Genomic DNA, 22,373 nt, shown 5'->3' on the forward strand with positions numbered 1-22,373 from the left:
CCAAACCCGCAGAACACAAACGCCCGCGACTCAGTTCTGACGTTCGGGTCCCGCCAGTCAGCTAGAGGGAGGAGAAGCAAATCCGAGGTTTAGCTCCAATCCCTGCCGCCGCCGCCCAGCTCCGGCGATCTAGCTATGGCTTCCGCGGCGCCGGAGGTTGAGAAGAAGGAGGAGGCGGTGGAGCAGGAGCAGGTGGTGAACCCGTGGGAGGTGTCGGCGGGGAAGGGCGGCATCGACTACGACAAGCTGGTCGACCAGTTCGGCTGCCAGCGCCTGGACGCCGCGCTCATCGACCGCATCGCGCGGCTCACCGGCCGCACCCCGCACCGGTTCCTCCGCCGCGGACTCTTCTTCGCCCACCGGTGCCGTTGGAAAACCCTTGCCTTTGCTTCTTCAGGCGGAGGGGGTGGAATTGCTGACTATTTTCGGGATCTTTTTGTGTGTTTTCCAGCGATTTGAACGAGATACTGGACCTGTACGAGAAGGGGGAGAAATTCTACCTCTACACGGGGAGGGGGCCCTCGTCCGAGGCGCTGCACCTCGGCCACCTCGTCCCTTTCATGTTCACCAAGTAAGAAAACTGTTGATTCACTGTACACTGTGTTGTTTATCTGGGCAATGCTGCTTCGGTTGAAGCGGCATGGGAGTAGCGTATGTTTTTCCGCTAGAACAGCCCATTGTGCCTCCATTGGACGTGTGAAATTTTTACTCGATCAGTCACCAAACCAGCACACAGATCTTGTGAAATCTATTTGTTCTCGGTTTGGAGGCAATACCTTGTCTTGTAGTAGTTTATGTGGTGAATCAACAGAGTAACAAGTTTCTGAACTTGCGGAGAAGCTATCAGATCAAAACTGCCTTGGGAATTTGCTTGTTAAAACATTTTTTAAACATTAACATGTTGAGATTATTTACCTTATACCCGTAAAAGAAACACCGCCGCATGAGTTTGCTGCATTTCGTAGTCTTGTTTAAACTCTACAATCTAAGAACCTTGCACTGTAGTCTCAGTTCTGATTTTGTAAGTAACCACGGACAATGCCGATTAACCATAATGATCTTTCTTCAGATATTTGCAGGATGCTTTCAAGGTCCCTCTAGTAATACAGCTAACTGATGACGAGAAGTTCTTCTGGAAAAACTTGACTGTTGAGGAAACTAAAAGGCTTGCTCGTGAAAATGCAAAAGACATTATAGCATGTGGATTTGATTTTGAAAGGACTTTCATTTTCACTGATTTTAATTTCGTTGGAGGGTAAGTTTACAATTCTTATTGTTAGCGCTGATTGATATTTCACATTATGACCTCAATCTTGGCTTAGTTTATTATATGAAAAAAATAATAACCATCTTTCCTTTTCTTGCAGTGCCTTTTACGAAAATATGGCGAAAGTTGCCAGATGTGTCACATATAATAAAGTGAGCCATACAATTTAGAAGAAAATTACCTCTTGACATTATAGAGTGCTTAGTTGCTTCCTTGCAGCATTATCTTTTGCTAATTTAATTTGCTCTTGAATAACAGGCTGTAGGAATATTTGGATTCGCTCCTGAGGATCACATAGGAAAGATTAGCTTTCCTCCCGTGCAAGCAGTTCCATCATTTCCTTCTTCCTTTCCCCACCTATTTTCTGGCAATGACCAACTACGGTGCCTGATACCATGTGCAATAGATCAGGTATAAACATATTTTTGGTACACTAACCTTGTCCAACATAACTGGTTATATATATATATATGCTTGCTGGCATATATATAAGTTATCATACATCTGGCAGCACTGATCAGAACTAATGTTATGCAATTATTTAAATTTAATTAATATATGTTCGTACCACCGTGCAAAATATGGATATGCTTACCCAAAGCAAATTTATCATGAAAGCATCTCAGTAATTTCGATAAAGATACTGAACTATCGGTAGGTATTCGTGATTGGTTTCACGAGCTTCAGTCCCTCATTTGGTTCATTTTTTATTCTTCCAGGATCCTTATTTCAGGATGACCCGTGACGTTGCTCCAAGAATAGGTTATCAGAAGCCATCACTGATTGAGTCAAGATTTTTCCCTGCTCTTCAGGTAAATTTATTTTGGTGAAGAGCATGGGTTTAGAACTTTCTGTCTTTGCTCCATAGTTCAAAATGTCCACAAAAACAGGTTTATGCATGCAGGTATAATGCATATCTCATGCTATGTTGATGACGTGAAATGAGACATTTAACCACACCCAATTATTATTATATAGCAAAATAATCATGTGTATCCCATATTTATAAATGTGTTAGCCAGTGCAAACAAAATAAGTTTTTTCTGGTAAAAGTGCAGTGCAACTCATTATCAGAAACCCAGGTCCATAGTATTTTAATTTTGTCATACTAGCTTTTTGAACTTGATGAGACTGTAACATTATTTATGGAGCCCATGTGCATTTCTTCTGTTCAGCACTTTTTGTTACTTCTGTTATTAATGACACTAACTGTAAGGTCATTGCACCTGCTTATTTTCTCATTTACAGGGGGAGAACACAAAAATGTCAGCTAGTGATCCAAATTCTGCGATATATGTGACAGATAGTACTAAAGAAATAAAGGCAAAGGTCTGTACTGAACTTCGTTTTGTATCAGAAAAATATTTGCTGACAATCACTATTTTGAATGCTTGCTATATCTAGCTATATGAATGCTTGCTATATCTAGCCAAGCATGAAATGAAGACAAAGCCTGGTCTACTTTTTAATTCACTTACAGTTTACTTTCCCATCATTTTCCAGGTGAACAAGTATGCCTTCTCAGGTGGTCAGGACTCGATAGAACTCCATAGAAAACTTGGAGCTAACCTTGAGGTAAGCCCTTTCCCTGTTGTTCTTGAGCAATTTTTACTGAATAACAAATTAGCGCAGGTAGCTTTTTCTGATACCTGCACTGTACACCATTTTCTTCTCTGATACCTGTACTATTCAACATGTGCTTTTTTTTACTTCTCCGATGCCTGTACTATACAGTATTTTCTGACATGCATTTGCTTCAAATGCAAACTTAAATTAAAGAGGTAATTTAATGCCAAAACGTATGAACTGTATCCTGCAACATTCCTGTTATGTGCCGTGTCCTTCAGTAAGACAAAACCAGTCAGTGAGTTGCCATTGCGGTATTCAGGTGGATGTCCCAATTAAGTACCTAAACTTCTTCCTCGAAGACGATGATGAGCTCAAGCATATAAAGAAGGTAACATTGCAAATTATACTACACATAAAAAAGTATTGCTTTTGCTATGTTTCATCTACTTATTTGCCCTAATTAAATTGTAATAATGTTCTGAAAATCAACACCAGGAGTACAAGGAAGGAAGGATGCTTACCGGTGAAGTGAAGCAGCGGCTTGTTATGGTTTTATCTGAGATGGTTGCAAGACACCAAAGAGCTCGAGCTCAAGTGACCGAGGAGGTATGCAATATATATAATTTGTGCTCACGCATACACTGGATTCCTTACATAGTAGTGAGCGCGTAGACACACTCACGAACACACGCAAAAAACACAGATACAATCAACCTACAAATATATTCATAATGAAATGCTTGAAAAAGATGTATCAAGCCTTAGCAACGGGTTTTATTTAATGATTTCCTGTTTGTGCAGATGGTTGATGCGTTCATGGCTGTGCGGCCTCTTCCCAACATGTTCGGCTGAGCAAAGGGCGGGAAGGCCATTTTAGTTACATTGTGGGGGCAGCATTTTGTTGTCTTCATTAAATGTGAACCTGGCCACTCATCATGTAAAGTGGCCACTTGATTTTGCAAAATCAGTATATGACAAGTTTCTTTTCAAGCCTGCTCAATGTAAAAGATTTTTATTTGTGGGAATCAGAGAACGTACGGATTCGGCTCGCAGTTACTCCCTCTGTCCCATATTAAATGACTTTCTATTACATTTATCTAAATGCTTTTTAGGCATAGATAGATCCATATTTGGGCAATTTTGAGTCATTTAATATGGGACGGAGTAGTATTTTGTTGGGTCAATGACTTAACAACATAGCAGTGCCTGGAGACAAGCTACAAGCATCCTTTAGTGTATCAGTGTATCAGTACGAGATGAACAATGATGTTCAATTGGAGAAAACTTGCACGGTCACAACGGGTAAATTCATTGTGATGCCATGAACAAACAAGAAACAAAACAGCAGTTGCAAATGAAACTAAAAAAGTACCTCGGATAATAGAAACCTTTGAACTTTATGAAATTCTTGGTACATTCGATCATGATGGACTGTAATTTGCTATCATTCTGTTCTTCAGCAAAATGAATTTCAAGCTTTTCATCTAAATGTTTGTAATGTATTCACCAGAAAAGAATATGCTCATAAACGAACAAAACTGAAAGAATGCGACGCTACATAGAGGTCCACTCCTTCAACTCTCCTCCTGTGTGCTTCCATACCACCTCCGGAACCCCACACCACCGGTCCTCTTGTTGCTGCCTGAAGCTGAATCAGACTCATCATCCGTTTCACGCCGAAGTGACTCAAACTCCTTTTCTAGGGCCAACATCTTCTGCAGCCGTTGTTGAATCTCTAAAATTTCATTCTGCCAATTCAGCAAAGGAAAAAGAATTGTTATCATCATTTCAATACCAGGAGAATAGTGAGGAAAGAGTACAAGTGACAACTCCTATTTTTCTTTTCCCCACCTCGAGTTTGGAAGCCCTCGCTTCTTCATCAGAAAGTTGATCACGAACTGAGTGTAGTTCCTGCATAGCAGACATCACAGCAACTCAACTTTATCAGGGGAAATTCTTCTTCAAAGTAAGAGCATAGTAACACGCACAGTTGATGCTATTTGTTTTCACGTAATTCTAGTTCTCGTATGTGTATATGTTTTCACTGCGAGGTGCTGAGGTTCAATACAGCGAGACTTGACCTTTGAGACACCAATTCAAGCATAAACATATGAAAGAATACTGCTGCAATGACAACCAACAGTTTCAGAACTGTATAGCGATTTGAGATGAATTTTCTGTGATGTATTCAGTAGTGCATAGAACACAAGAAAACTATTCCAAAAAATTATTTTTATCTAGGTTTACTCCTAACATAAGAATACAAGAAAACTATTCCAAAATTTTCTTTATGGCGGTAATTTCATCTTCTTTTGGGATAAGTATGATGGAAATAGATACAAGTCGAGGGGCAACTTTAGCCAAACAATGGAAGCACAACAAAGGAATACATGTCTTTTTCTGAACAATTAAGTGAGAATGATATAGCTTGCCTTAGTAAGCTCCACATTTCTGTTCTCCATATCAGTTAGTTCCTTCTTCAGGTGGAAGCTCTGCAGCTTTTCTTGTTCAAGTCTTTCTTCTACCTGGGTCTTCTCACGCTTAACTGCTTGCACCAATGTTTTGTTGGTATCTCCTCTCTTGTTATTCTGGAATGGAAGATAAAAAAACATTGTGAATACAGACCTTGGTGCCATCAAGAAACCATGCCCTCGAGATCTTACCTTTACATCTTGAAGTTCTTCAATTTCGAATATAGGCCCCCTGCTAGAATTTGCTGCTGCAGACAATGGAGTCATGCCATCATCTGTCTCAAGTTCATTAATATCTGGAGATGGCACACTTGGTGTCAGACTTGTCTTCAGAGCATAAACCTAGAGAAAAAGAATTATTCAGCTAACCATAAAGATATAAAGAAACTAACGTAATGATGGAGAAACATGCCTCATTACTGTAACGTCCACTGTATCCTCCAAATGACAACAGAAAATGTTCCCCATTGATTGTGTGAAGTACTAAACTCGAGCCCTGTGGTAAAGGAGCTTATAAGATCAGTGACAGCTTGGGTCCATAACACCCAAGTATCGCAATTAAACAAGATTACTATAGTTGGTGGTACGACAATATGAAGCTCACTGTTATGAGATTCTTAACACGTATAACATTGTTTTCATGAACCTAACTGAAATATGATGAACTTCTAAAAGGAAAGGATATATCGTTTATTTATCCAAACTGTCAGAGTTTCCAAATGACTGCAGAACATAAACAATGTTATGCAAAATGATAATCAATGTTTCCTTAAAAAACACAAATAAAACATCTAACCTCACTTGTAGGGGGTGCACGGCCTTCAAGACTAGTAACAACTGACCATACCAATGTAGACATGTTAAGTACTAGTGTTTCCGAAACACCTGCAGTGCATTAGGCACATGTTACACAGCCACACCAATTAAGATGAATAGGGAGGTACATTGTGACCAAACCGCGGAAAATGGTTGATTGCATCAACGTAAAAAGTCACAATATTTCAACCTTACCTTTCTTACTATTGCCACCACCAGTAATAAACCAGTTATCCCCAAACGTTATGCCAGCATGCCCTGCTCTTGGTTCTGGAGTAATACCGTGCTGCTCTGGTCTTGACCATTCCATCTGCAATTAACAGTCGGATGACGACATTTAGTATTCATGAATCATGATTCATGAGGCAACAAAATACCAGCTCTAGAGAGAATAATCAAATCTCACTGTTTGCATGTCAAGGAGATATAGATCACTGAAACATGTAGAATGAGATCCACCACCAAATATCAATAGATACTGGTCTGCATAGCATGCAGCAGCATGCTCTGATCTTGGAGAAGGGGGAGTGCCTCTGTCATGAAACAAAATAATTTTCAATAGTCAGATATCAATCCTTCACCTCAGAGCAGAGCCTGTTAGTGCATCGCTGCTAGTTTCATTTCAGGCCCTAAACAAAATATAATTTGGCAAATACAAGTGACACGTGCTGTAGATTTTGACATCACTTCGAATTTTTGCTCTCCACATATATATGTAAGGATCCCACTTAATAAGGACTACCAAAATTAAATCCATTGAAACAAAAGAACTTCTATGCAGTTTTAACAAATAGCTTAGTTTTTGTTTAGATCAAACAAACCAAGTCCAGAGAACTCACGTGCTCTCAAATTCATCCCAAGTCATGCTCTCGAGATCAAGAACATGCAAGTCATTCAGAAGAGACCTCCCATCACCTTCACCTCCAAACACGACTAAAGTGTCCCCAACAAGAGTCACTGATTGACCACCACGTGAGCTCTAAACAAAAAGGCAAAGTATCATGAGACATATAGTGACAAAAAAATGGAGAAGAAAGCTTCAGGTAATAGAGGAGGAAGCTAGAGATGCTTTTGAGCAATATACATACAGATTAAACATACATACCGGTGACTTCCCATAAGTACGTAAGGTAGACCAAGTGCAGGTTTGTGGATCAAACTCCTTTACTGGTACAAGTACGTTGAATAAAAAAAGGGATCTTGCACAATAAGAAATGAAAAATAAATAAATGAGTGATGAATTAGGCTAACCACTGATATTTTCTGTAGGTTCCCTGGTGTATCCTGCAAGTGACAGGATCTTGTTTCCGTATGGAATCTACAGGGATTAGAAGACAGATGCAGCCTGACAAAGTTATAACTTATAACTATTGGGAAGTATACCATTTCCACACAAAAAACTACAGAAGGTGTTTGATGATTACCAGTGAATGACCAGCACAAGGAGCAACTGAAACTGTTTCGGCTGTTTCTGAAGGTCCTGACTGAATTTTACCTTCCAGCTTTGACCATGACAAACTTTTGATATCCAGGACCTTTAATCCAAGAAGGAATCCATTGTTATGACACATCATTGTCAGAAATATAGGACCAGAGGTTAAGTCACAAGGTTAAAAGCTAAGAAATTCAAGGTGTCAACTCAAGGTGATAGTAAAAATTCCTCGCTCGAAATTCAATTACCAGGAATACAAGTACAATATTTAAAGACACAGCTTATCGCGAATCATGATGGCTAGTTTACCTGAATGTCGCCAAGGTACCGGCCATTGTGATTTCCGCCAAAGACGTACGACTTTTCCTGAACAACAGCAGCTCCATGCTACAGAATATAGTTGCAGCTAGCATGTCAGAAACAGCAAGAGAAAACAGGCCAGCGTAAAATCAAGGTGTACTTAGGTGACCAACAAATAAGGACCTTGTATCGCGGTTTCGGAGGCTGTCCGGAGACGGAGAGCGGCGTCCACTGATCATAAGCAGTTACGGAGCAGAGGCCTTCCATGGTAACTTCCTTGTCCTGAATATCAAGCATCTTCCCGTTCTCCTTCTCCACCACTACTAATTTCGGCTCTTCGGACTTAATAGGCAGTGGTTCTTTTGCACTCTAACAAGATAGGGAAAAGATATGACAAGAGATAAAAAAAAACAGCGATGATTACACATCCAGATGCAGAGATGCTCCCAAATGCCAGCACAAAACCAGCACAATGTCGGAACCTATCGAATTCATGGAACACACAGCATGCCTGATACTAATCAACATATCCCGCGTCTGCAAACATCTAAGAGTAAGACACCTCGCAACAAAATGATCCCAGCAATTAGCGCAAGCGCTCTCTCCACTAGACTCCTGAGCTGAGACGCGACTAAACTTGGGAATTGGGATCACGAGCTCGCATGGGGCAGAGCGAAAACCGCAGCAATCACCCACGTACTAGTACTACCCTCGACAAGTAACTCACCGGCATCCCGCGCGGATGGTACTTGATCGAAGAGGGCTATAGCTCGCCGTGTTTCGTTCCCGAGCGCCCGTGGATCCCCCGCTCACGTCCTCCCGGTCGTCGGGATCTAGAGGAGGCGGGGAGAGCCGCGGCTCGTGGGGGCTTCCGGATGGTACCGGATCTGGACGGAGGCAGGGTGGCGGCTGTAGCTTGGGGAAGAAGGCTCGAGATCCGATGGGAGAGTGGCTGGCCGCTGCTTGCCTTTGCCTACCTCCGGCGACCCGCGAAATGGGAGGCGACGAGGGGAGCGGCGTGCCTCGTGATTCGTGCGGATGCTCGACCGAGATCGAGATCGAATCGAAGGGGTGCATTGCGACGGAAGCTTTGGCTCATCTTTTATGCTTGCCCGCGTCTTGATATTCACGTTAAAGATGCGACTTACTCCTACATTTTTAAAAAAATTGAATATAGATTCCATAGCAGGAACGTGATGTCAAATAAAGCACATACTGTATTAAAAAAATGTTACTCCGAAGTAACTTCAAAAAAAAAAATTGGATGCAACCAGAAATAAAGCAACTTAGCTCCGCATTGAGCAAACTAAGGAAGCTGTCCATACTTGGTATTTTTGTTGAAGTTTAACCTTCTATTACATATTCAGGTGAGTTGTGGCATTTCTGTCTCATAATTTTTGCCAGTTTAAGTACTTATGTGATAAGCACATTTTCACATTGTGTTTGGATTAAGTATTCAGCTTTCCTTTCATTCTCTACATCTATACAAGAGAAGTGATGTTCAACCTGAAAAATCGAACTACATGTCCGTATTGTACTCTCTCCGATCCTAAATTCTTGTTGTTGTTTTGGCTGAACTACATCTAGATAAGAGAAGTTGTTGCAGGAAAGAATGTATCTGCCCATGCTGAATATCTCTTCAACCATTTTGATGTGTGTTCAAAAAGCAGATACAAATTTACTGAATACTCTCTCCGTCCCATATTAAGTGACTCAACTTTGTCCAAATATGGATGTAACTATATTTAAAAAACGTGTAGATACATGTAATATTTTGTCACTTAATATGAGACGGAGGGAGTAAATAACTGCTGTAAGGACAAGTTCCATGTCAAATTGGTGGAAGGCACCTTGTGGCTCTTTCTGCCTGGACTCAAACATTTGTTTTAGAGTCTCTCAAATTTGTGCATTTTGTCATAAGAAATCGGTTGCAAAATTCAGTAGTGCGCATCATCCATCATCTTTGAAGTATAGTTTAGAACAGTGTCATTGTTAGTCAGCCGTATATATGCCCTGTGCAGCAGAACAAATATCATCTATCATCTCCAATCTTCGGTTTCAGCAGGGTGCGTCCATCCTGTAGTCAGTGTTCTAAAAACAAAATCCAAAAAACTATTCTCTTTGGAAGAGGTTGGAGTATGTGGAAATTTTCATGCGAAATGCACCCTCTCACTGATTAAATGATCCTTATAAGAGCAAAAATAAGTCCAAAGGAACCAAATCCTTTGAATCAAAAGACCATTATTTAAGTAACAAGGCATGTACCATTTCAAGTTCAGATCGTCATCTCAGCTCAACACAGCAACAACAACAAAGAGAAGAAATAAACCTATGAAAAGAGCTCGAGTCTTTTCAACAGTTCTCTAAGTAACTCATTTGGGAACATGAACAACGTCACTATGTTAGGAAGCCCGCAAGATTACTCTCAAAACTAACGATGCTCGTCTCTCTTTTCGACGTTTTTGTCCTGCGGCAGTGAGACAAACTGCACGATTCCTTGGACCACGGAGGCTTTGACTCTGAACCTCGAGGCTATCTCATCCACACTCATCGGACCGTTGTGACCATCAGAATTCCCTTGGTACAGTTGAATGATCTCTTGGATGTGCCCAACATTCAGGGTTCCTGGAGGTAGTTGCCTGTGCCCGCCTTGCCCGGGCTCGGGTTCGGATGTTCTGACCTTTGGAAGTGGCCTGTTATATCGCTCTACGACGGAAGCCTGCAAACACAAGCCTCTGATTACATTTTGACCAAGATGAAGGGAAATCCAAACTTAAATATGCTGATTTTTAAATATGGTTATTTATAGAATTATGAAATCAAATAAAGTCATGGAATTATGGCATCAGAGGACTTACTTCACCCATCTCTGGCTTTCCTCCAGGCTTAGTGGTAATTCTCCCAACCATGTGCTTAAGCATGTCATCATAACTTGGATCACGCTCCACAAGTACACCATTGACATCTTTTGTTGATGTTGTGGCATCTGCAGCGCATTTTCAAAACATAAATTAATAAACCACAAACTGATAAATGGAACCAATGACCACAGCAACTTGAAACCTGCTGCAACGTAAGAATACTTCAGTAAACATTGATAAAGTGTGCACTGCAACTTTGTCAAAATCAAGACATCGACTTATCCCTAAAATGTATTTAGAAAGAACAACTTAGTAATAGTTCCAGTGGACCTAAGTAAAGACACCACTGCTCTTATGGGGCATCAGGTCATTGACCAGGCAATATCAAGAACAGTAAGGAATATGTATAACACCACACCAAGATTTACTCGTTCTTGACAATGCTTCGTAACATTTTCCATCAGTTCTCATGGACAAGAAAATTACAACAGGATCAACACGTACTGCCAAACCAGCTCAAATATCAAGGAGCCTATCATATAAGAGGCTGTTCTTATCGCTCTGAGCTCTGTAGTGCTCCAACTTCCTAGTCTTGACTCACACTGACACCAACATGTGATTATAACTTAGCATTGAAACACTGACTTGAAGTAAATGTTGTCAAAATAACAAATCAAGGAACGTAATGAAAACTATACTTTTTGGCTCAAAGAACACTTCCACGGCAAATCTCCAATGTTTGAGCACACAATGGTGTTGATTTGGAGAAGAGGCTCACCTTTAATGCAATTAGAATTTTGATATGTAGGATACATACCAAAAAAACCAATAAATATGTTTTTACAGAATTCAATTATGCATCTGTAGGACTTAAGTACCAGAAGTTGAAATTAGTAAACTCTAGTTAACTCCAAGGTGGTAAGACATCACAGAGATGCAGTGCCTACTAACGGAGGAATGTGCTGTGTTGGAGAAATCATCTTCCTGACGATTATAATTTTATATATCAGATTCACAACCTACCAAGTCAAATAATTAATTCTAGAAATAATTTACTCATTTGTGGGTAGTTAAACCTTGTTGAACCCAGGGTAATAAAAACCCATGCAGGTTCCAGCTCACAAAAAGTGCAGTGCTCTTGACAGAGCAATGTTTTTATTGAGTGGTAAGCTGATTCAAAATTGACTCTTGGCAGTAAAATCCATCAAGCACAAAAACTTATAAAATTATGTGATCAATAATACTGGTTTGTGATGTATCATTTCGTCGCATGCTGCACTCAGCAAACACGCCACACAAAGTTACAAACATATCTAGTATTTCTTAAAAAGTGTTATCACGCAACAAGTTTATGTGGAGTACAAATTCTAAAACTAGCTGAAAGGGTAGGCATAGACTGATCTTAAGTCAATTCGACCCATGCTAAACTGTCATAATTGGTTTCAGTTCGCCCCATCCGCTGGGCACATAATTTTCATAATTCACATGGCTACGACTTCATTAGATAAAACAGTATCAAATTGCGTGCTTAAATTAAACATGTAATATTCCAATTCAACAGTATGCCGGAGCTGACACCTAAAAAGCATCAAGAATCACTAGCTTCTACATAACCAGTAACAGTCACAGCCCATCGTAAACAGAAAACCAGAGCATTTCTGCCAGATCAAATAACCCACGGAAACCCGGGGCGTCAACTACCAGGAACAAAGCTACACGGCATCAAGGAGTTACCCAGCAGCTAGCCGGCGAGAGCTACACCGCATCAAGAACCAGCAGCCAGTACCGGAATGGTAAGCGAGATCCAAGGAAAAGCAGGAGCCGCCGTACCGTCCTGTGACACGTCGAGTCGGTCCTGGGGAAGGCTTCCGCCGGCGCCGGCGCCAGTGGCCGCCGACGAAGCCCGTGGCGGTGGGGGCGGAGGTGGGTGAGCGGGCGGGGGCCTCGCCGGGGGCGGAGGTGGGGGAGGGGGCCTCAGGCGCCCCGACGCGCGGCGCAGGGCCTGGCCCATGTGTCGGCGCCGGCGAGAAAGCGAGCGGTGGCTGGCTCCGCGGGGGTGGCCACGCGTGGCGAGCTTCGTCGGCTGTTTCCAGTTTTAAGGCGTGGAGGCTTTTCAGCCCATATACGGTTACCGGGCTTTTACTTCGCAAGCGACAGCGAGTGCATTTTGTCAAAAAAATTAGTTAATCGGCATGTACAATTGTGATGTTTATTAAAAAAACAGTGATGTGATGCCAACTCTTTTTTTATGTTGGCACTATGTTTCTTTTTGCTGAGTTATAAAAAAAATGTTGCTTTCTCTTGATAAAGTATGGCTTGACATTAATGGTTGGGCTAGCTATCATAGATATCCTAGCCAGCTTTGCAACAAGATAATCTGCAAGAATTGTTTGGAGATGATGAACATTGGATAACTTGAAGGTTACATCAGGATGTAGAACATCTGAGTTTACCAATTATGGTGAAATAAACACAATGTTTTAAACATTAATGACTTGTACTTTTTTTGCATGAATTCGAAGGACATCCCAATTGCAATTGCACATCTTCTTGTTATAAACAAGAGTTCCGTCCTCGTTGCTCTGTCTCATGCATAAACTCTTTCTCTACATGGTCTCGTGTGGTCACCATCCATTCTAAGGAGTTTCGTCTACAAAACTGATGCTTGCAATTGTACTATTCCATACAGACTCTTCAAATCAGTTACATTCTCATTATTTACTAGCCAGGACAAAAACGACTGGTGGCGCTAAAGCACTAGACAAGTGCAGGGCCTTTCCACATGCAACATCGATTTTACTAGTCCAATCGGAAAGGAGTGGTGCCACATAGTAAGCTAGCTAGGCCAAGGGGCTAGGGTTATCATGCTTTGCCACATGAGATATCCATTTTCTACGCCTTGCCTAAGCTGGACTCCAAGGGGATAGAGTGTGATACTTTCTGTCTTCCTCAACATGATCAGTCTCCAAAGTAGTCGGATGTTAACCCTAGTCTCTCATTTTGAACTACTATGCTTGTAATAAGAATGTAACGAGTCAAGTGCTAGCTTGCCTAAAGTGTTCAAAATCTTGTTAGCACTCACACTCAACTGTCGAATCAAAGAGACTTTGGACTACGCCTAATATGTTAAAGAAAAGGGACCAAGTTTTTCTTTTTTAACATGCACAATTGGTAAAAATATGTTTTTCTCATCAGAGAGATGATAGAGAAGCGTTTATGTTTCATTAGTTAAGATATGTTTTTTTCTCATCCAAGCGTTTATGTTACATGTAATGTAAATAGGGACAATTTTTTTAATCTAGTTTACATGAAATGTCATCTCCTTGTCACCTGTTTTCTTAATTACTTTTAAATTTTTAATCATCCCAATTGTTTTCTAGTTAGATGCTTGCAGGAGACGTTGCTAAGAGATAATGTATTGCATAATAGCATGTCCTTATTCTATGCAAGGCATATAAAATCTCCTTTTGACAAGACTTTGACCAAGAATGCTTTACTAATATGATCTACATAATACAAAATCAAAACTATCAATAACTATTCTGAGAACGAATCTAGTGATGTAAATTTCATGTCACAAAAGCATAAAAACAATTTTTATTTATTTATCAAAATCTTGGCCTAACAAAACTTAATACGTCGTGCACGTAAAAAAAAGAGCGAGCATGTTTTTTCCTTTTTCTCCTGATGACGATGCGAAACACGTAAGAAAGAACTGTCTTCATTGCCAATATAAGCAGGGCATGCCCTAAGACTTTGTTGTTGTTGTTGTTTGAAAATGAAGAAGTTCTAAGACTCACTCAAGCACTTGCCCTGAACGTGCAGTTTCAGGTGGATCGTGATTCAGCTAAACAGGAGCCATAAGCACGCCACGTCATCTGACCAAGGGAATTAAGCAAAAACCAAAATCCTCCGTGACCCCCGACTTCATCCAGCCTGCCCCCCTTCCTCCCTGGCTTTGCTTCCCCGTCCCGTCCAACTCCCCCGATCTCCTCTTCCTCCCCCGCCGCCGTCGCCGCCACCGCCACGGTGGTCTCCCCCAGGTCAGCGCCCCCCCACCCCCCGCCCTCTCAAGCATACGCACTGTGTCTGCTACCGAGCCTTCTTCGCCGTCTACGATCCGGCTTAACTGCTCCCTCGCTGCTCCCACGCAGGCGCTCGCGATCCATGGACTCCCGGTCGATCAACCTGCGGGGCTTCGCCGGAAACGCCGGGAAAAACATCATGCAGGTGCCCACCCCCCTCTCCCCATTCTCAATCGAACCCGTCCCGAACCGCCCGCCCCTTTCCTCTGCGCCGCCGACCCCACTCCACCCTAGGTCGGAGCCAGACGAGTCGTGGAAGGACGTGTTTTAGCCTTCTAGTCTCCTAGGGAGTTGTGGATTTTCAGAAACGGAATGCGCCGTTTCCGTCGGAGCTAGTAGTACTCTACTCTAGTCGGGCCACAGTGATGCTTTCAGGCGACAAGTCGGCCGACCCAGTTTGATGTTTTATTCACCTCCGTGTTGTGTTGTGTTGGTGCTGTCTCGCAGGGAATTGGGGGATTCGTCTTCGGCAACGAGAGGTCCGAGTCCAAGGAAGATAGGTAGGTTGGCAACTGGCACGACTTTTAGTTCACTTTTGTAATCTTGCTGGTAAGCTTAGTCTTGCCTGGAAAGATTAGCGCCTGTTTGACGCATGACACTCTTAGCGACTGACCTTCTGACTGCATTCTGTGCTGTACAGCTATGTCGAGAGATTCCTAGACCGCATAAGCAATGGCACGATACCCGATGATAGGAGGTCTGCCATGACTGAGCTGCAGTCCCTTGTGGCAGAGAGCCGCTCGGCTCAGATGTCATTTGGAGCTATGGGTATCTCATTTTTCTTGGGGCCTTGATATCTGTTATACGCCGCTTTTGCTAGCTATGTATGACTGATGTGCCATGCTTTCTTGCTAATTTCAAAACAGGCTTCCCTGTCCTTCTCAACATTCTGAAAGAAGATCGTGAGGATGTTGAGCTTGTCAGAGGTGCCCTGGAAACCCTTGTGAGCGCACTGACTCCTATTGAGACGTCACAGGGACCTAAAACTGAGGTTCAACCGGCATCAATGAACTCTGATTTGCTTTCTCGAGAAACAGAGAATATTTCTCTTCTGTTGAGTTTGCTGGTGAGTTTATATTCTTTGCATTTATGGTACACAACTCCTTTAACCTGATCCATTTGTCATGATTTGTTTCTCCCTACTGTTTGGTTTGAAGACAGAGGAAGATTTCTATGTGCGGTATTATACAATCCAGCTATTAACAGCTCTACTTACAAACTCGCTGAAAAGGTGCACAGTAAGTCCTTTTTTGCTGAGATGCAATCACTATATTTTGAACCTATTAAACTCCTTTTCTTTCTATTGTCATTTCAGATTACAGGAGGCAATTCTGTTAATTCCTCGTGGTATAACAGTTTTGATGGACATGCTTATGGATCGTGAGGTTTTTTAACAATAACCCCCTCTCCCCCCTTCCTCAGAGGAAGCACACATGTTATTAATGACATATCTGTCGTGTTACATATTAATTTTGTATCTCTGTAGTTATCCATGTTGGAATAGTCTAATGCATGTGGAAAGTGTTTATGATGAGAATGTGTGCAATCAGTTAGCAGCATTACTTTGACTTATAACATGAAGTAGAAATGTACAATCAAGCCGATCTGGACCTGTATCCGTTCTTCTGAAGGTGCTGTCACAAAGAAATTACTTTACTAGATAGTATTGTTCTACTCCAGCAGCACATTGTCTATTGTATACTTCAGTATGGTGTTATCACTTGAAAGTTGCAGTTCTTAACGATGATATTACTTTCTACCGGGTGCATTCATGATTCATGATAAGTTACTGTTGAGTTCCCAGCAATCCAGCATCGTCAATTTATCACGTTCTTTTAATATTTTGTTGCTAATTTACTTTCCTGGTTATACAGCTCATATGGGTATCTTTGATTTATCTTGAAGGTCATAAGGAATGAAGCACTGTTACTTCTTACTTATCTGACCCGGGATGCAGAGGTTACTCTCTCATATTCTTGGTTCATTTATTTATTCTGTTGCATGCAAGTATTAACTCCAACCTACCTTCATATATGAAATGCCTGTTAATTCACACGTTCAGGAAATTCAAAAAATTGTTGTATTCGAGGGTGCATTTGAAAAGCTATTTAGCATTATCAGAGAGGAAGGATACTCTGATGGAGGTGTTGTTGTTCAGGTGATCTATCATGTAAACCTGTTGGGTCAGTTTCCATCTGAAAGTTTTTTTTGTATAAAACTTTGAAGGTGCTAATCTCTTCTTTTCCTTGGAGCAGGATTGCCTTGAACTCTTAAATAATTTAATACGGACCAATGCGTCCAACCAGGTTTGCTACTATCAAAAAATCCTTTTGAAGTGTTAAATTCATCAAAAAATATTGACCATTACTTTGTGCTAATATCAGATGCTTTTGAAAGAGACAATAGGCTTTGACCCATTGATATCAATACTAAAGATTAGGAGAGGCAGCGCATTCAATTTTACCCAACAAAAGGTAAACTGTTATCAAAACACCTATCTAACCTCACAGATAAATTGCTCTGATTGTATGTCCAGTTCTGTTTGACCCAAAAAGTCTGTATTCAATACTTAACTCAAGTTAAAACTCTATCTCTTTAGACGGTAAATCTTCTCGGTGCTTTACATACTGTTGAACTGCTTTTGATGGGAGGCCCACCTGGTGAACAAGGTAAAGATACTAGCAAGATCAACAATCAAACTGCACTAGCTCAGGTATCCTTTTTTCCATTTAGCTTTTTCTAATCGACAACATGGAAGTAAGCTTCATCATATTGATTTTACCAAAAATGGCAGAAAAATATTCTGGACCATCTTCTATTGTTGGGCGTTGAGAGTCAGTGGGCCCCTGTAGCTCTGCGCTGCACGGTGAGTCCCTTATAACATTGAGCTACAATTTAATTATATACATTAACAAATTTTCTAAGTTCTTGTATTTTGGATATACTTGTTCATCGCTGACCACTATTTTTTTTTCTAGGCTCTGCGGTGTATTGGCAGTTTGGTATTAAGAAATCCTCAAAATCTTGATTCTCTTGCAAACAAGCAAGTTGGAGAAGAACCTCATCTTCAGCCGGCACTGAATGCGATCTTAGCTATAATCTTACGAACCTCCATAGCTCAGGAGTTTGTTGCTGCTGATTATGTCTTCAAGTGTTTCTGTGAGGTGGTCTTTTCCTGATATTTTTGCTGGCTTCAATAATCAGAAACATGTAGCAAGGGGATAATTAGATGTGATATTTAGTATCAATTACATTCAGCATTTTGATCAGATTTTTTATTCCAGGATCTGAAGTGAAACTATTGGCTACTGCATCTGCTATTTATTTATTTTGTCTTTTTGGGTATATTTGATTCAAGGACATGATAATTAATAATTTGCTATTTTTGGAACAGAAAAATCCCAATGGCCAGGCGTTACTAGCATCAACTATTGCTCCACATCCAAACCAAGGCCCTGCAACCCATGGTGCTTCTGTTGACATGCCATTTGGAAGGTTAGTCTGTGGGCCTTTCTTCTGTTACAGTTAATATTACATGCAGCATTATCTTTTTGCTATAACTATGTCATAATTTACTGCTGAGACCACCTATACCTACTATAGTAGAGGTAATAAGTTCCGTAATTCTGTAACACTATGGCTGCTGCTGCTGCTGCTTTCGCACATGATGTTTTCTGTGGTCTGAACTCCATCATTCATAAAATTTCACCTTTCACTTATATTGCCGTTGTAATGACAGTGTACTTCTGCAAGCTCTGGTGTCAAGTGATGTTAATGGAGATATGGAGGTAATGTCTTCTAATCTAAGGCACCGTTTAACACAGGGGAAAATATCTCTCTTCAAATTTAGATCCATATGGTTGATGGTTACTAAACTAATGCCCTCTGCTGCTAGTTCTTTTGAAAACCATCAGCAGTGCCATACTAAATTTTGCTGTTTGACCTTGCTAACATTCAGCCGCTGTTCTCGTCTTCAAATTTGATATATAACTTTTTTTTTGTCTGTGTGTTACCAATAACCTGCATGCTGTGACATATAGTTCCAGTTTTTTTCTATTACTCCCTCCGACCGGTATTACTTGTCTCAAATTTGCCCAAATTCGGATGTATCTATGTGTAAAAGGCGTCTATATACATGTAATAATCCGACAAGTACTCCCTCCGTTCCATAATTCTTGTCTCAAATTTGCCCAAAAAGGATGTATCTATTCCTAAAAGGTGTCTAGATACATGTAAGATTTCGACAAGAATTATGGAACGGAGGGAGTAATTCCCACCGGAGGGAGTATTAATATTTATATATGATGTAATTTTAAGTCTTCATTAGTTGTGTTCTAAGGAAGTCTCCTTGTGTAGTTTAGAATCAAGAACTTGATTGTTCAAGATGTCATGTGATTCATACCTGCAGTTGTCCTTCCCGCCTTTTATTTTAAAATCTGACATTTGATCTTAAAATATGCAGGCATGTTGCAGAGCATCTAGTGTTCTTACTCACGTAATCAAGGACAATTTGCAATGCAAAGATCGTGTATGTGCCCTTGCAACTTCTCATTTTCTGTTAATTCTTACCTGGCTGGAGAAGCAACTGCCCAATGACTGAGAACTGAATTTGAGTTACCAACTCCAGTTGTCCAAATTGAGCATATTAATTACTCCCTCCGTCCAACAAAAGATGTCTCAAGTTTGTCAAAATTTAGATGTATCTAGACATGACTTAGTGTATAGATGCATTCAAATTTAGTCAAAGTTGAGACATGCTTTGTTGGACGGAGGGAGTATTAAAATAATATCTACTTAGACCATTGTGCACTGGTCCAATGATATGGTTTCCTTTCCTCTATTTGATGAGATTATCTACAAAATGATTGAGTCTATCATGGATGTTGTTATTCTGGCATCGGTTCCATGCTTATGTTCTGCACTCTTGTTTATGAGAAGTCTCCAGTGCCTATTTTTGTGAATTACTACTCCCTCCGTCCGGAAATAAGTTACTTGGATTTGTATGGACGGAGGGAGTACTGATATATAAAACAGATGCACAGCTTTAATGGTTGGCTTTCTAATAATATTTTTTTCAGGTATTGCAAATTCAGCTTGAAACACCTACGCCATCCTTGGGACGCACTGAGCCGCTCTTGCATCGAATTGTTACATGTTTATCCCTTGCAGCTTTAACAGAGGGAGAGAATGACCAAAGCAGTCAATCAGAAGAATCATATATTCAGCCTGTTATTCTCCGGCTACTCATCATATGGCTTGCGGACTGTGCAAATGGTGTAAATTGCCTTTTGGAATCAGCAGTACATCTGAACTACATAATCGAGCTTGCTTCAAATAAACGCAACACAGGTTGCGTTCGTGGATTAGCTGCTGTGGTTTTAGGTGCTTGTGTCCTTAACAATGCAAGCCGTGAGAAGGGCCGAGATGCCTTCGCTGTTGCAGATGCTATAAGTCAAAAGATTGGGCTTACCACATACTTTTTGAGGTTCGATGAGTTACGTAAAAGCTTTCTGCACCTACCATCAGGGCAGCAGCACCACAAGCAGCTTTCACGGTCTAGTGCAAATAGTATGTCTGATTTCCAAGAAATTGAAGAGGAGGAAACAAATAAAGGCGACCAACATCCAGTCCTCTCTGAAATTTTTGATTCACAATTCGTTAGTTTCCTCAATAAGCTTGAGTCCGATATTAGAGAGAATATAATGGATATCTTTAGTCGAACAAAGACTGCAACCGCAGTTCTACCTGGTGAGTTGGAGCAGAAGAATGGGGAGATTGATGGAGAGTATATCAAGCGGCTGAAGTCATTTGTTGAGAAGCAATGCAATGAGATGCAGGTCAGTTCCCTATTTACTACATTAATTTCCAATTCACTGTGCAAGTGTGCATTATAGAAAACTGCTTTGGCACAATTCCAGAAAATAGTGTACATGAGGCAACATTGTTTGTCGATCAGAAATATCCTGTCAGTTAGCCAATATTGAGGTTCTGTTGGCAGTTTTAAACCGTAGGGGCCTGTTTGCATGTTTGGTTGAAACCTAAAAATTACCAAGCATGCCAAACCTTTTTGGCTAAATTGTGGCCATGAAAAATTGAGCCACACGCTCAAGCTTAGCTAAACAAAGTTAGTGTCACACATGGGCCACAAGGCTAAGCCATAGTTGTGGCAGTGACCACACTAGCCTATGTGGCAAGTTATTGCATGCTGTGGGCTCCAACCAATCACCCCTCACATTTAACTTTTTTCAGTTCTCAGTGAGTCCAGTAAGGTGGCCAATCAGCTGCTAGCCTATGGGCAAGTTACTGCAAGCTGTGGGCTCCAACCAATCACCCCTCACATTTAACTTTTTTCAGTTCTCAGTGAGCCCAGTAAGGTGGCCAATCAGCTGCTTGACTCAGCAGCGTTGCTGAGATCTGACTGAAAACAAGCTGGTTTCCTGCAAACCACGGTAGCAGTAAACTCTAGCATAAAATATTTCATGCAACATGCTTATGTCATTGTAATTCTATGTTGGTGCAAAGCGCCATAAATCCTAGTTCATAGATTGATCAGTTTAGAAGTAACTGGTCAGATCTGGGAAACTGGTTACTGGCAGTTCATGGTTGCTACGGTTTCAAGAATACTGTACTAGATAAGTAACATGCTATTATTGATTACAATTTTTCAGGACTTGCTAGGTCGAAATGCAATGTTAGCAGAAGATCTAGTGAGAACTGGTGGTGGTACCACTTCAGATTCTTCTGAGAGATCAAGCAGTGGCCGAGAAAGGGTTCAAATTGAAGCTCTCAAACAAGAATTGGAGGGAGCAGCACGACGAATAGAGGTGCTTAAAACCGAAAAGGCTCAGATTGAAGCTGAAGCTAGTAACCAACGAAACCTCGCAGTAAAACTGGAGTCTGATCTCAAGAGTTTGGCAGATGCTTACAATAGTCTGGAGCAGGCCAACTACCGCCTTGATGCCGAGGCGAAAACCTTGCGGCAGGGAGGCAGTGTACCTTATCCGGACGTGGAAGCAATAAAAGCGCAAGCAAAGGAAGAGGCAGAGAAGGAAAGCGAGGTAGAACTGGGTGACCTACTTGTCTGCCTTGGCCAGGAACAAACTAAGGTTGAGAAGCTGAGTGCAAGGCTGGCAGAGCTTGGTGAAGATGTGGACACCCTGCTGCAAGGTATCGGCGACGATGCTGCCTTACCGGATGACAATGATGAGGATGATGATGATGAAGATGAGGATGATGAAAAATGATGTGTTTCTGTAATGCGGTCATCCCCTGCTGTAACTTAGCTTCATTTATTCAATCATGATGTTGTGGACTGGTGATAACAATTGTACAGTGCAATGTGGATTGTGTAGACAACACAGAGGTGATAATTAATTTCTCAGTTATTTGTGGATGACAAGTCTAAGCTGCTGTTTGCCTTGTAGTTTAATTTGGTTCTTTGATTAAATTTATCACGTCAAGTAACTGGCCAATGTGGATGACAGCAACTTAAGCGCCAACTTAGGAGCTACTTGGATTTAATCAAAGGTAAAAGCTAGTATATGCTCCCACACTTCGTATGCCTATTTGTAT

General features: G+C 41.2%; 4 protein-coding genes across 4 annotated transcripts; 2 read left to right on the forward strand and 2 right to left on the reverse strand.

Moving 5' to 3' along the window:
* Positions 1–34: 34 nt before the first annotated feature.
* LOC100838621 (tryptophan--tRNA ligase, cytoplasmic) lies at positions 35–3,892 on the forward strand. Its single transcript, XM_003575670.4, has 11 exons — positions 35–362; positions 452–571; positions 1,070–1,255; positions 1,368–1,419; positions 1,526–1,678; positions 1,987–2,079; positions 2,516–2,596; positions 2,771–2,842; positions 3,156–3,224; positions 3,332–3,442; positions 3,638–3,892. Exons 1-11 carry the CDS (start codon positions 136–138, stop codon positions 3,686–3,688), a joined length of 1,215 nt encoding a protein of 404 aa, XP_003575718.1. The 5' UTR covers positions 35–135; the 3' UTR covers positions 3,689–3,892.
* A 299-nt stretch (positions 3,893–4,191) lies between these two features.
* Positions 4,192–8,936, reverse strand: LOC100834733 (acyl-CoA-binding domain-containing protein 6). Its single transcript, XM_003575407.4, has 15 exons — positions 8,583–8,936; positions 8,039–8,224; positions 7,865–7,942; positions 7,548–7,658; positions 7,375–7,441; positions 7,229–7,290; positions 6,963–7,102; positions 6,530–6,656; positions 6,319–6,433; positions 6,104–6,192; positions 5,720–5,803; positions 5,500–5,649; positions 5,269–5,424; positions 4,688–4,747; positions 4,192–4,584 (listed from the first exon to the last, which is right to left on the reverse strand). Exons 1-15 carry the CDS (start codon positions 8,586–8,588, stop codon positions 4,411–4,413), a joined length of 1,605 nt encoding a protein of 534 aa, XP_003575455.1. The 5' UTR covers positions 8,589–8,936; the 3' UTR covers positions 4,192–4,410.
* A 1,109-nt stretch (positions 8,937–10,045) lies between these two features.
* Positions 10,046–12,801, reverse strand: LOC100842781 (lysine-specific demethylase 6B). Its single transcript, XM_003575677.4, has 3 exons — positions 12,547–12,801; positions 10,714–10,841; positions 10,046–10,574 (listed from the first exon to the last, which is right to left on the reverse strand). The coding sequence occupies exons 1-3, from the start codon at positions 12,725–12,727 to the stop codon at positions 10,287–10,289; spliced, it is 597 nt and encodes a 198-aa protein (XP_003575725.1). The 5' UTR covers positions 12,728–12,801; the 3' UTR covers positions 10,046–10,286.
* A 1,799-nt stretch (positions 12,802–14,600) lies between these two features.
* Positions 14,601–22,200, forward strand: LOC100832173 (golgin candidate 6). The gene is made up of 19 exons (XM_003575654.4): positions 14,601–14,759; positions 14,871–14,946; positions 15,249–15,301; positions 15,442–15,569; positions 15,668–15,867; positions 15,959–16,032; positions 16,117–16,186; positions 16,707–16,760; positions 16,864–16,959; positions 17,057–17,107; positions 17,186–17,275; positions 17,401–17,514; positions 17,596–17,667; positions 17,780–17,965; positions 18,196–18,296; positions 18,541–18,589; positions 19,264–19,329; positions 19,880–20,638; positions 21,470–22,200. The coding sequence occupies exons 2-19, from the start codon at positions 14,884–14,886 to the stop codon at positions 22,043–22,045; spliced, it is 2,802 nt and encodes a 933-aa protein (XP_003575702.1). The 5' UTR covers positions 14,601–14,759; positions 14,871–14,883; the 3' UTR covers positions 22,046–22,200.
* Positions 22,201–22,373: the final 173 nt, after the last annotated feature.

The sequence above is a fragment of the Brachypodium distachyon genome, chromosome 4 (genome assembly GCF_000005505.3).
Source record: "Brachypodium distachyon strain Bd21 chromosome 4, Brachypodium_distachyon_v3.0, whole genome shotgun sequence".
NCBI classification, from domain to species: domain Eukaryota; kingdom Viridiplantae; phylum Streptophyta; class Magnoliopsida; order Poales; family Poaceae; genus Brachypodium; species Brachypodium distachyon.

Excerpts from the sequence above, each read along its gene's own strand:
- LOC100842781 (XM_003575677.4), bottom strand. The coding sequence starts at position 12,727 with ATGGGCCAGGCCCTGCGCCGCGCGTCGGGGCGCCTGAGGCCCCCTCCC. Across the intron at positions 10,842-12,546 it reads ACTCGACGTGTCACAGGACG|ATGCCACAACATCAACAAAA; the intron begins GTACGGCGGCTC and ends AATGCGCTGCAG. Across the intron at positions 10,575-10,713 it reads GAAAGCCAGAGATGGGTGAA|GCTTCCGTCGTAGAGCGATA; the intron begins GTAAGTCCTCTG and ends TTGTGTTTGCAG.
- LOC100838621 (XM_003575670.4), top strand. The coding sequence starts at position 136 with ATGGCTTCCGCGGCGCCGGAGGTTGAGAAGAAGGAGGAGGCGGTGGAG. Across the intron at positions 2,597-2,770 it reads CTAAAGAAATAAAGGCAAAG|GTGAACAAGTATGCCTTCTC; the intron begins GTCTGTACTGAA and ends ATCATTTTCCAG. Across the intron at positions 3,225-3,331 it reads AGCTCAAGCATATAAAGAAG|GAGTACAAGGAAGGAAGGAT; the intron begins GTAACATTGCAA and ends AATCAACACCAG.
- LOC100832173 (XM_003575654.4), top strand. The coding sequence starts at position 14,884 with ATGGACTCCCGGTCGATCAACCTGCGGGGCTTCGCCGGAAACGCCGGG. Across the intron at positions 15,868-15,958 it reads CTCTTCTGTTGAGTTTGCTG|ACAGAGGAAGATTTCTATGT; the intron begins GTGAGTTTATAT and ends TTTGGTTTGAAG. Across the intron at positions 17,668-17,779 it reads CTGTAGCTCTGCGCTGCACG|GCTCTGCGGTGTATTGGCAG; the intron begins GTGAGTCCCTTA and ends TTTTTTTTCTAG.
- LOC100834733 (XM_003575407.4), bottom strand. Across the intron at positions 6,434-6,529 it reads ATCTCCTTGACATGCAAACA|ATGGAATGGTCAAGACCAGA; the intron begins GTGAGATTTGAT and ends TGTTAATTGCAG. Across the intron at positions 4,748-5,268 it reads GAAATGTGGAGCTTACTAAG|GAACTACACTCAGTTCGTGA; the intron begins GCAAGCTATATC and ends TCTGCTATGCAG.